At 61.2% G+C, this 12994-nt stretch overlaps 1 protein-coding gene across 1 annotated transcript in view; it reads left to right on the top strand.

Annotated features, from left to right (window-relative positions):
* The first annotated feature begins 12034 nt into the window (after nucleotides 1-12034).
* Nucleotides 12035-12994, top strand: part of RAB10 (RAB10, member RAS oncogene family) — a 43413-nt gene continuing 42453 nt past the window's right edge. The window contains exon 1 of the mRNA XM_069011922.1: nucleotides 12035-12535. Coding sequence (XP_068868023.1) covers nucleotides 12409-12535 — 127 coding nt within the window. The 5' untranslated portion in view covers nucleotides 12035-12408. The remainder of the gene's footprint in view (nucleotides 12536-12994) is intronic.

Below are 12994 nucleotides of genomic sequence, written 5' to 3'. Positions count from 1 at the left end.
CGCAGCCGGGAGCGCCGCCGGCCCCCCCCCGGGCACGCCGGGAGCTGTAGTGCGGCCTTTGTGCTGCGCCCGGGCTTGGGATGCGGGATGCAGGACCGGGATGTGGAATGAAGGATGCAGGACTGGGATGCTGCACTGGAATGCAGAGCCGGCATATGGGATTGGGATGTGGGATGAAGGATGCAGCACTGGAATGCGGGATTAGGCTGTAGGATGAAGGAGGCAGGTCTGCCAGGCAGGGCTGGGATGCAGGATTAGGATACAGGATACAGAATGCAGGATTGGAATACGAGATAACAAATGCAGGAATGGGATGCAGGATGCAGGACTGAGATATGGGATGAAGGATACAGGACTGGGATGTAGGACAAAGGGTTGGAATGTAGGACTGGGGTACTGCACTGGAATGCAGGATTGGGATGTGGGGTGAAGGATGCAGTACTGGGGTCCAGTGCTGGGATGCTGCACCGGAATGCAGGAGTGGAATGCAGGATGAAGAATTCCAGATGAAGGATTTAGGATGAAGGATGCAGGTCTGGGATGTGGGATACGGGATGTGGGTTGCAGAACGCAGGAGGCAGGATTTGTGTGCATGATGGAGAGTACTTTTGTGGAATGCAGGACATGGGATGCAGGATGCAGGACTGGGATGTGGGATGCAGGGTCCATGATGGGGGATCCAGGATGTGGGATTGGGGTGCAGGACAGAGGCAGGAGAGGCAGGAGAAGCAGGCGATGCCCAGTCCCAGCACTCTGACAGGGACAGAGCCCTTTCCTTGGACCTGTCAGCCGGCACAGGGATAGCCTCCCATCCCATCCCATCCCATCCCATCCCATCCCATCCCATCCCATCCCATCCCATCCCATCCCATCCCATCCCATCCCATCCCATCCCATCCCATTTTTCCCATCCCATCCCATCCCATCCCATCCCATCCCATCCCATCCCATCCCATCCCATCCCATCCCCGTGGTGCCAGGGCAGGGTCACCCTGTGGTGTCTGGGGGTCCCTGGGCTGCCCCCCACTCTGTGTCCCCTTGCAGCCAGGCATGGCTGGTGCATCCCTGCACTGCCCAGCGGGAATAATCTCGGCGCCTTAGGGGGCTGCGGGGGGAGATTAAGCATTCTTGTGGTTAATCGAGTCTGAGCAGCTGCCCGTTCCTTCCCCGGAACCAGAGATTATCCCATAATTAATTAATTAGGGTATTTGCTGCCATACACAGGCCTGCCTGGCGCTACCCAAGTCCTCCGGCTCCAGGAGGAGCTTCCAGGCGGGGACAGTCCCCTTCCCAAAGGCACAGCCCCAGCCATGGAGGGGACCTGCGGACAAAGGAGGGTGTGAGGGAGGAAAGTGGGAGGGAGATGCAGCAGGAATGGAGGGGAGATGGAATTGGGATGGGGGAACAATGGAGAGGGCAAGCGGAGAATGGAGATGATGGGGAGGGTGAAGGGGGATGGAGGGGGATGGAAGCTCCAGGGGAGGCTTCAGCATGATGGAGGTGGGGTGGGAGGGGGATGCAGCGGTGATGGAAGGAGGGATGGAGGGGGGGTGGAAGGGGGATGACAGGGAGGATGCAGGGGGATGGAGGAGGGATGGAGGTGACGGGGAGGGTGACAGAAATGGAGGGGGCAATAGAGGATGGAGGAGGGATGGAGGGACAATGGAGGGGATGGAGTCGAGGGGGTGGAGGGATGGAGGGACAATGGAGGGGATGGAGGGTGTTATGGAGAGGGATGAAGGGAGTGATGGGGAGATGGAGGGTGTAGAGAATAGGATGGGGGGGCAATAGGGGCTCTGGAGGGGATCACTGATGGGGCCACCTTGCCTTGCCTGCCCTTTCCCGGGGCGGGATCCACCCACAGGGTGCTGCAGCTGGGCCCTGTCAGGGGCACAGCCATGGGGTGGGGACAGCCCCCCATGGCACAGCACGGACCTCATGGTGCTGTTCCCACTGCAGCCCCACCTCCTGGCTCCCCCCAAGGCCTGTGCCATGTGCAGGGACCTGGGTGCTGCCTGGCTCTGCCTGTGGCACTGTCCCTGTGTTCCCAAGGATGGGTTCAGGGGCACCATAGCCCTGCTCCCCCGGCAGCCCCTGTCTGTGGTGGCCCAGCCCCAAATCCTCTCCAGGACCAGGCTGTGGGGACAGGCAGGTGGGTGACACACAGGAACAGGAGGATATTTAGGCAGGGCATGAGATATGGCAAAGGGACAGAGGGGACATGTCAGGAGCGGGGACAGGTAGGGACAGTGTGATGGGTAAGGACAGCATGACATGTCAGGTAGGGTGACCTGTAGGGACACGGTGACATAGGGAGGATGAGGTGACATGTGTGGGCAGGATGACACGTAGGGACGCAGTGCCAGGAAGGGCAGGGTGCCAGGTAGGGCAGGGTGACACATGAGCACAGTCCCTTGCCCGCAGGTGTCAGCACAGGACCAGAGTGTGCTGCTGGTGGCCAGTGGCCTCTGGCCTTGGGACTGACCCTTGGGACTGTCCCTGGGGCAGTGGGGTTGAGAGGACAGTGAACCCTCATTGTGGCCATCCTGGGCCAGCCCTGGGGTGCCTGGGCAGGGAGACTATGGGGCAACGACTCCACAGAAGCCCCCAAAGCATCCAGGGCAGAGCCCTGAGCCCCCTCTGTGTATGGGAGAGGCATGGCATGTGTATGGTGTCTACGGTGTGTGTGGGAACATGGTGTCTATGGAGGGTCCTGGTGGCATGGCTGGTGACATCCCAGTGCCACTGCTGGCATGGGATGGCACATGGGAACTGAGCACCTGCAGGATTGCTGGGTCCTCAGCCAGGGGTGACACTGGGCTGGCTGGGGCAGGGGACATGGTCCGGGTGCCACACAGGGTGGGATGACATTTGGGGCCTGCATCTGTCCCAGTGTGTTGCAGAGTGTTGCAGGGTTGGGGGGGTCCCAGTTCCTGTGACCTTGGCTTTCCTCTTCCTCCCCATCATGGGTTCCCACATCCTACAGCCACCCTGGGACATCCCAGCCATCCCCTGGGCATTGTGTCTGCTGCCAGGACAACACAGATACCCCTGAGAGTATCCAGCCCCTGGAAATCTGTTTGGCTTTGGCTACTGCAGCCCCGCTGTGGCACTGTAACCAACACTGGGACACCATGACCACTTTTGAGACACTGCTGCCAGACCTGGGCCACCAAGGGTATCCCTGGAGCAGCACAGTCACCTCTGGGACACTGCTGCCACCCCTGGGTACTGTGGCCACCCCAATTCCCAGCTCTTGTGGGTGACTGGGGGGATCTGAGGGGGCTGTGGCCCCATGTATCCCATAGTCACCAGGACGCTCAACACCCTTGGCTGGCAGTGGCAGTGGCATGAGACCTTGGGACCTCCTTCCCACGGTCTGTCCCAGCCTCTTGGCATTCCCTGGCTGCCTGGGCCGGGCAGCAGCATCAGCCAGAGCCAGGCAGCTGTGGGAGGGAAGGGATGCCTAGTGCCAGTGCTGGGGTGATGCTCTCCCACCCGTGGGACCCTCTCCCACCTCCTTCAGCACCGCCATCCCTGCGGCATTCCGGGCTCTCTGCCAGGGCCATGCAAAGGGGAAAGGCTGCCAGGGACAGGCAGGACCTGCCCCACGTGCCCCGGTGCAGCAGCTCCCCCTGAGCCACTGACAGCCCTGTTCCCCTTGGGGCAGAGGGTGCTCAGCCCCCGGCTGCACCTGGTGTGGGACTGTGGGACTGGGGACCAGCTCCCCCCTCCCAAACCCTGCTCTGAGGTTGTCTCAGAGCTGCTCTCACTGCAGCCTCAACTCAGGGCCAGGTGCAGTTCCCCATTCCCAGGTCCCAGTGCCATTCCCAGCTCGCTGCCGTTGCCCAGCCCTGGAGCACTTTCACTTAGTCTAAACCAAGGTCGTAACAGGAACACTCCCTGGCTGCCAAAATCTTCTTACCTTCGCTGTCACCAGGAAATAGTGCTGGAGCTCACAAACTTCCTCTGGGCAGAGTCCTGCCTCTGTTGCCAGGGTCACAGGAGGCACCAACATTCCCAGGAAGGAGCTCTTCCCTCTGTGGATGCTGCTGTGGGGACAGATGGAAGCACACAGGTTGGGAACAGGGAAATGAGCCTCCATGTTGGCAGTGTTGGGTTGACATTCCTTAGGCTTTGCCTTGGTGTTTGGCCAACTGGCAGTGGTGTTGGCTGGAGCAGCCCTGGAGAAAAGCCTGTCCTCCCTGGTGGGAAAAGGACCCATCCCAGTGTGATGTTCTCAGCTCAGGTTGCAGCTCAGAGGGTGGATCCTCTCATTTTCCCCCACAGATGGCCCTTCACCCTCTCACTCTCTTGGCTTCTACAGGTGGGAAGGGATGCTGAGGGTCCAGCAGCATTTGGCTGCTTTCCTTCAAAACCAGCTTGCCAGCATTCCCAGAGATCCACTGGGTTGATTTCCCATTTCCCTCCTCTGTGGCAGTTCTGCGGTTCAGCTCAGCTGTTTGTGGCACTCCTCATCCTCCCCATGCTCCTGGCTTCCCTCCTGCCGTCCCCATCTCCATGTGCCAGATTGCTGGTGGGGGAGCTTGGGAAGCAGCAGGGCCTCAGGCTCCAGCCACCCTTTTGGGCTGAGATCAGAGGTTTTGTGTTTTTTTGGACTGTGAACTGAGCAGGGACTGCCCAGGCACAGCATAGGAGGGCTGGGAAAGGGGAGCTCCCACAGCCACATGGGAAGGCAGGAAGGGAATTGCTCCAGTGCAAGATTCACCCCATATCCAAAGTGGGGGAGCTGGAGGGGCCAGCACAGCTCGCACTAAGCCTGGATTTCGGATGGATCAGTTTGCCGGCAGCTGACTCCTCTATAATTAGATGGCAGCACTGGAATGGGAGCCAGCTCGGGGCACAGAGGTCCAACATCTCCCCATCCACAGGCACGGCATTCCACATGACCCCCGGGTGCTTAAACAGCCGGAGGAGGGGTGAGCTGACCAACGGGGACACGAGGAATGAAAGCTACTGCAAAGTGCTGCCTCTCCTGCAGGCCCTCAGGCTCCCCCGAGGAGATGTGGCCCCGGAGGATGAGTCCCACTGGGATGTGGGCTGGATGCCTTAGCAGCATCTTGTCCCACTTCACCACTCACCAGCCACACTGCGGGGGCTGGAAGGAGCTGCAGCCCTGCCTGGCTTCGGGAGCTGCAGGCTGGGAGCCCACACGTGCCCAGTGCCCCTGGTCTGCGGCTTCTGAGCCGTGTCCCAGCTCCTGTGTGACCTGGGGAACTCCGTCTGCTTGCTGAGGTCCTGCAGCTCCAGACTGTGCCCCACCATCCCTCTTCCCACTTCTGCCATCGTCTCACACGGGAGTTGAGAGGGGGGGAAAAGGGACGGCTGGCAGTTACGTGGGAGGCTCCAGGCTTTTACCTTGGATTGTGCTTTCCAACAGACATGGAGTGAGCAATGTCTGTAAGGCAGCAGCTCAGCATCGCTGCTCCCAGATTAAAGGATTTAATAATCTGCTGGCAAGATGTAATTGAAAAAGGCAGAGCTCTGGCTGTGCAGCCCTCAGCTGATGCACCAGGGCATTCCCACGCTCCTGAGATCCCTCCAAACCTTCTGGCAAGCACAGTAATCCCCAGTGTGTGTGGGGCAGGCCCCATTCTCCACGGATCCAGGGACTAACACTTCACCTTCCTTCGTAGGTAACTACTGATTTATCAGTAACGAGCTGCCAGGGAGCTTTTCACTCAGTACCTCGAGCTGCTCCAGAAAGAATAAGGAATTGAAAGTGGCACTGCCTCCGTGCCAGGTACGTGTGGGTGTGGCACGTGGGCACAGGGGTTAGTGGTGGCCTTGGCAGTGCTGGGGCAACTGTTGGATTTGATGTTCTTGGAGGACTTTTCCAACATCAATCATTCTTCAATCCCGTCATTCCAGGTATGTGGTGTGCTTCTGGGCACTGGGGGGAGCAGAGCTGCCCTTGCTGGAGGTCAAAGCCTTGTTCAGCAGCAGTGGGGATCCCTCAGTTACCGCTCCTCAGTCCCAGGTTCCATCCCTGTTCCACTCGCTGATTCCCAACTGCAGGAAACAAGGCTGTGACTGGCTCTGCAAAGCACTGACAACAATGCTGGGCTTCTTCCCCCACTGGGCAGCGTGGGACCAGGACCCAGCACAAGCAAGTGATGCCACGGCCACAGGGCAGGCACTTTTGGCTGCAGACACAGGGGCTGAAGCTTTGGAGGGGGAAGGCTGTCCTGGAAGGGCATGGGAAGACCGAGGTCCTCAGGCATTACAGCTGGGAAGGAGCCCCTGCAAGTGCACGGCCGAGGTGTGCCCTGGGCAGGGAGCTCCTGGATGCATCCAGACACACTGGCAGAGCCCGGCTGAGCGCCCTGCGCTGGCACCGCCATGCCCGAGGCCAAGCTGAGGTGACTGTGCAGAAATCAGAGACGTGCCTGGCCCACAGAGCTGCTGCCAAAGGCACTGGGCTCCGTGTGTCCTTGGCGTCACCTGGAAGCACTGGCTGAGTCCTCCTCCCAAGGGGCTGGCTGGAACAGAAACCAGGGGGAAGTCCCCATTTCAGGAACATGGGGCTGCCTTTCTTGTTCCCCTCACGCGCTCTCGGTCCATCTGCCTGGGAGACGGGTGGGGGAAGGAGGTGAGATCCAAGGTGGTGAGAGCCTGACCCTGCTGGCAGCAGGGCCAGGAGCTGCTCCAAACACCATCCTGTCCTGCCACTGCCCAAACAGCCTTACCAGGAGCCGCTCGCTGTGGCTGTGTGGGTCAGCTGGAGACATGGTCAGACCCGACACCGTATTTGCAAAGAGAAAATCTGTGTGGGGGACCCTTTGTGCTGTGCTGTCATTTCCTCTGCTGAGGAACTCAGCTTTCTGACAAAGCTTATTTCTTACATTGGGCTTTCCTGGGGCATCTCAAAAAATTCACCAGATCTGGGGGGGCTCAGCCTGGAGCAAAGGAGGCTCAGGGGGGACCTTGTGGCTCTGCACAAGTCCCTGACAGGAGGGGGCAGCCGGGGGGGCCGGGCTCTGCTCCCAGGGAACAGGGACAGGAGGAGAGGGAACGGCCTCAGGCTGGGCCAGGGCAGGCTCAGGGTGGACATCAGCAGGAATTTCTGCATGGAAAGGGTGCTCAGGCCTTGGCAGGGGCTGCCCAGGGAGGTTTGCAGTGCCCATCCCTGGAGGTGTCCCAGGAAGGGCTGGATGTGCTCTGGGCACTCAGTGCTCTGGGCTGGGGACAAGGTGGGGATGGGGCACAGGTTGGCCTTGATCCTGAAGGTCTTTTCCAGCCTGAAGGATTCTGTGATTCTGTGTATTTATTTGAGTTCTCCTACCCTGATGACAACATCAGGAAAAAAAAAACCCACTGGAGGGGTGGCTGGAGTTCAGAGCTCCTGCTCTGGTGTCTGGGGTGCTTGGAGCAGGGAGCACGCTGTGGTCACCCCTGCTAAGAGGACAATGTTGTATGGCAGCAGGTGGAGCAAATCCAACACCTTTTCTGTTCCTCCTCAGACTACACCTGAGCATCTGGGGCTGTTCAACAGCTCCCTTGGGGCTCTTGTCCTTACACAAGTTTTGGGTTCCAGACACTCCCGAAGTGGTGGGAGCTGGAGGTGTCCAGGGGCTGGGAGGGTCTGTGCTCCATGGGAGCTCATCCTTCAAGGTGAGCAACCAGGAGTGCTGGTCTCAGAACCTCCTCAGATGGCCTGGCCTGTGCCCATGCCCGGCAGCAGAGCCCCCAGCCCTGCCTTGGCTGGGGGAGGAGCTGCAGAACACAGAGGCACTTGTTCCCAGTGGCTCCGGGATGACAAAGGCTCTTCCATCCCGGCGGCACCACGGGCTGGGCCCTGCTCTGAGGCTGAGTAACCAGCAAGCCCTGTGTGTCACGCTCGGCTCAGCCAACCTCCCCAGGCCCAGCTCCTGTTGCACAATGGCTGGTGATTCACAGCTCTGTCCCACGGGAGAGCCGGAGGGCACGCGTCTCCAGCGTGGTGTTGCAATTCCCGCTGCTCAGCTGTCCCTGCAAAGCCCAGGAAGAGGCTGCCAGGTCCTGTTGGCTCTCCCTTTATACTCATTCCTCCTAATTTGGTAATTTCTCCTCATCACAGATCAGAGTCCTCTGGGGATCAGGACAGAAGATCCTGGGAAGGATGTGGGGGGAAGAGCTGTGAGAGCTGTTCCACCTCTGCCTGGACATCTCCAGATCTACCAGTCCTGCAGCGATGGTCTCCTGACTAAGCCACCAAGACCAAAGGTGTCTGTCTCCTTGGTCAGGCATCTCCTGAGGGATTGCTTCCCTCATGGGATGACATTGGACAACTTAACACAGGGGCCAACCTTACACAACAGACAGAGAACACTTTTCCAACCTCAGGGATTCTGTGATTCTGTGTGGTACCACTTCCTCTCTACGATCCTAAAGATAACCTTTCTTGAAGTGTTGAAGTCCATGAGCAAGCTCTCTAGGACAAAAGGTTCTTGTCAACAGGGGTGCAAACATCCAGTGCTGGCAGACCTTCCAGGAGTGCCTGGGAGCCACTGGCCTGTGGGTCCCAGCCGGGATCCAGGGCAGTGTCTGTGCCACGGAGCTCTCCACGGACACTGGAGCTTTCCCCTTGTATCTGCTCAGTTGCAGAGGAAGTGTTTGTGCAGCGCCCTTACACTGCTCCAGCAAAGGGCTAAAAATAAACCTGCGCTGTGAGGCCGCAGACTCCTGCGTGTGCTGTGTCAGCGCGGGAGCAGAGGGGCTCAGGGTGCTGGGGACAGAGGCTGGGACCCCACTGCCAGTGGGGACAGTGCCTGCACACCAGCAGGGCTGGGAAACCAAAACACCCAAGAGAGACGGCTCTGTGGTCAGAGCTGTGCCTTGGGAGGGACACGACTTACAGGAAACCTTTCCACAGAATCCTTGAGGCTGGAAAATCCCTCCCAGCCCAACCTGTGCCTTATGCCCACGTTGTCCCCAGCCCAGAGCACTGAGTGCCATGTCCAGGGTTCCTTGGACACCTCCAGAGATGGGGACTCCAAACCTCCCTGGGCAGCCCCTGCCAAGGCCTGAGCACCCTTTCCATGCAGAAATTCCTGCTGATGTCCACCCTGAGCCTGCCCTGGCCCAGCCTGAGGCCGTTCCCTCTCCTCCTGTCCCTGTTCCCTGGGAGCAGAGCCCGACCTCCCCGGCTGCCCCCTCCTGTCAGGGACTTGTGCAGAGCCACAAGGTCCCCCCGGAGCCTCCTTTGCTCCAGGCTGAGCCCCTTTCCCAGCTCCCTCAGCCGCTCCTGCTGCTCCAGCCCCTTCCCAGCTCCGTTCCCTTCCCTGGACACGCTCCAGCCCCTCAGGGTCTCTCCTGTCAGGAGGGGCCCAGAGCTGCCCCCAGCACTGGAGGTGCCCCAGCAGTGCCAGCACAGGGGACGGGCACTGCCCTGGCCCTGCTGCCAGCCCAGAGCTGGCACAGCCCCGGGGCCAGTGGCCTCTTGTCCCCCTGGGCACCCCTGGGCTATGTCCAGCCACTGGCACCCCCAGGGCCTTAGCTTTGCAGCCCCTCTGTCCCCAGATGAGTTGAGATAACTCATCCTGCAGTGGGAAATTACTGATGGCAGGATACTTAATTATGACAGCAAATTGCAGTTGGCAGTGTGCTGGATCACACCACAGGACAGCTCAGGATCCAATGTGAGAGGAGCATTGGGTCTGTGCGAAACCTGTGACGGGGCATCTCCAGCACTTCCAGTGGCTTTAGTGGTGATTCCACAGCTTGGCTCTTGCAAGAAAGTTTGCTCTGCTGTGTGGGAAGAGCAGGAGGTGTGAGGGAATTCCCCATGTCCAGGTTGCCGCTAGCTCCATTGCAAACACACTCCAGGTGCAGGAGGTCCTTGGGCTCCTCATGCTGCATCAGAACCTGAGCCATCCCCTCCAGCTCATCCTGGGAATGCTGGTGGATGAGAGGCTGGACATGACCTGGATGTGTGTGCTGGCACCTGGAAATCGCCCAGTCCTGGGCTGATCCCCCAGCGTGGGCAGCAGGAAAGGGGGGATTCTGCCCCTCTGCCCCTGTGCTCAGGTGGGACCCCACCTGCAGAGCTGCACCAGCCCTGGGGCCAGCAGCACAAGGACTTGGAGCTGCTGGAGAGAGCCCAGAGGAGGCCCCGGAGCTGCTCCAGGGCTGGAGCCCCTCTGCTCTGGAGCCAGGCTGGGAGAGCTGGGGGTGCTCACCTGGAGAAGAGAAGGATCCAGGGAGAGCTCAGAGCCCCTTGCAGGGCCTAAAGGGGCTCCTGGAGAGCTGGAGAGGGACTGGGGACAAGGGCTGGAGGGACAGGACACAGGGAATGGCTTCCCAGTGCCAGAGGGATATTGGGAGGGAATTTTTGGCTGTGAGGGCTGATGCCATGAAGATTTTTGCCTTTTATACCCCTGTTATATCTTTTTTACAACTTCTGTATTCCTAGTGCTTTTTCCCTACATTCTTGGACTTGTTTCTCAAGCTAAGAGACTCAACATTTTAGAAGCTTCGTAGCCAGGGATCCGTGTGCCCCAGACCCCAAGGTGCTCTCCAGAACACATTCTGTAAACCAAGATAGAACCATCCAGGAGAAGGCTCCTTGGGGAGGGGGGCTCACTTGAGCCTCTCATTGGGGAATCTTTGATAGATCTGCTAATTAGTAACACCTATAATGTTATACCCGATCTTTGGGGGCATATTCAGCGGGGTGCATTTCAATGCATGTGACCTGGACGTGTGCACCTAAGGATCCTTGAAATAAATACCAAGGTAAAATCCCTTTTCCCCTTCTAACCGTGTATGACTCTTGGTTTTAAGACCAGGAAAAGGCATCAGGCGGTGAGACCCTGGCACAGGTTGCCCACCCGGAGAAGCTGTGGCTGCCCCTGGATCCCTGGCCGTGTCCAAGGCCAGGTTGGACAGGGCTTAGAGCAACCTGGGATAGTGGAAGGTGTCCCTGCCTGTGGCAGGGGGTGGAATGAGATGGGTTTTGAGGTTCCTTCCCACGCAAACCTTTCCACGGTTCCGGCCGTCCCTGCTTTCCCGAGCCGCTCCGGCCGGGATCCCCCTCAGGCATCTCTGCCCCCTCACGCCTCCGCCGCCAGGGGGCGCGCCCTGCCCCGCCCGCCCGCCCGCGGCCGCGCTGTGCCCTCTCCGCGATGACGTCATCCCCACCCCTGGGGGAGGAGGGAGGCGCAGCCAATGGGAGCGCGGCGAGCCCCGAGAGGGGGCGGGACTTGCGCCGGCGCAAGGGCGGGGCCGGCAGCCCCCGGTGACGTCATCAGGCGGGGGTTCTGCGGAGCGGCGGGGAGGGACCGGGCTGAGCGGGGCCCGCGGGGGAGTGTCCGAGGGTTCCGTCCCAGTGTCCCATCCAGCCCTGCCCTCTGGCACGGGGAAGCCATTCCCTGTGTCCTGTCCCTCCAGGCCCTTGTCCCCAGTCCCTCTCCAGCTCTCCTGGAGCCCCTTTAGGCCCTGCAAGGGGCTCTGAGCTCTCCCTGGATCCTTCTCTTCTCCAGGTGAGCACCCCCAGCTCTCCCAGCCTGGCTCCAGAGCAGAGGGGCTCCAGCCCTGGAGCAGCTCCTGGGCCTCCTCTGGACTCTCTCCAGCAGCTCCACGTCCTTGTGCTGTGTCCCCAGGGCTGGGGCAGCTCTGCAGGTGGGGTCCCACCTGAGCACAGGGGCAGAATCCCCCCTTTCCTGCTGCCCGCGCTGGGGGATCAGCCCAGCATACGGGGGTTTCCAGGGCCAGGGCATGTCCAGCCTCTCACCCACCAACACCCCGAGTCCTCCCCAGAGCTGCTCTCCCTCTGCTCCTCCCCAGCTTGGGTCGATCCGGGAGGTTGTTCCGACCCAAGTGCAGCACCAGCCCTTGGTCCCGTTAAACCCCACGAGATTCCCACGGAGCCGCTCCTGGAGCTTCTCCTTCTCCGGTCCCGGCCCCGGCGAGGGAATCAAAGCAAAAACCGCACAAAATAAACGAACTCCGGGGCCGCGCGGTGACGTCACCCGTCCCGCCCCCGTCCCCCGCCCGGTGACGTCACAGCGGTGTGCGCGCGCGCCCCCGCCGGGCCTGCGCGGTGCGCGAGGGGGGGGCCAGGCCGCGCGCGCAGCCTCGGCAGCGCCTCTGAGGAGCCGCCGCGAGCCCGGGGGGACAACCGGGAAGGGCCGGGAAGAACCGGGGCCCATCGAGCCGAGCAGAGCCGGGCGAACCGCGGGGTTATGAGGGCGGGCGCCGCCGCCTCCCCGTGAGGAGCCGCGGGCGCGGGGAGCGCGCGAGGCCGCCCCGCCACAGGAAGCCATTTTGTGGGCCCCCTCCTCCTCCTCGCTCTCGTCCTCTTCCTCCTCCTCCTCGTCCTCCGCCGTCGCCGCCGCCCTCGGGAGCGGCCGGGCCCGGTGAAGGAGGCGGCGAGGAGGGGCGGCGGCGGCCGCCGCGCCCTCCCCCATGGCGAAGAAAACCTACGACCTGCTCTTCAAGCTGCTGCTCATCGGGGACTCGGGGGTCGGCAAGACCTGCGTCCTCTTCCGCTTCTCCGACGATGCCTTCAACACCACCTTCATCTCCACCATTGGTCAGTGCTTTTCCGCCCAGGGGGGCTGCAGACCCCGGTTCCCACCGCCGTACCCCCCAGCTCCGTTCCTCTATTACCCCCGGGGACCCCCGGTGTTCCCTCCAGCCCCGTTATTGTGTCACCCCCCCAGGGATACCCTGTATTATCTCCAGCCCCCCAGGGACCCCCTGTGTCACCCATCAGGAACCCCCTGTGACCCCTCCCCCGCCAGGGACCCCCATCCCCGTTTCTGTGTGACCCCCTAGGGACCGCCTGTGTCACCCCCGAGCCCCACTCCTGCATCCCCCCCAGGGACGCCCTGTGTCCCTCCGGGACCTTCCTGTGTCACGCCTCCCAGCCCGTTCCTGTGTCACCCCTCAGGACCCCGCTGTGTCCCCCTAGGGGGGTCCCCGTCCTGTCCCCTTGTCCTGGACGCCGGCAGAGCCGCCCCGCCGCCGCCTCGCCCCCGCCGCCCGGCAG

This window comes from Aphelocoma coerulescens, chromosome 3 (assembly GCF_041296385.1).
Source record: "Aphelocoma coerulescens isolate FSJ_1873_10779 chromosome 3, UR_Acoe_1.0, whole genome shotgun sequence".
Classification (NCBI taxonomy): domain Eukaryota; kingdom Metazoa; phylum Chordata; class Aves; order Passeriformes; family Corvidae; genus Aphelocoma; species Aphelocoma coerulescens.
Note: the sequence above shows the minus strand (reverse complement) of the source record. Positions and strands in the feature narration are given on the sequence as shown.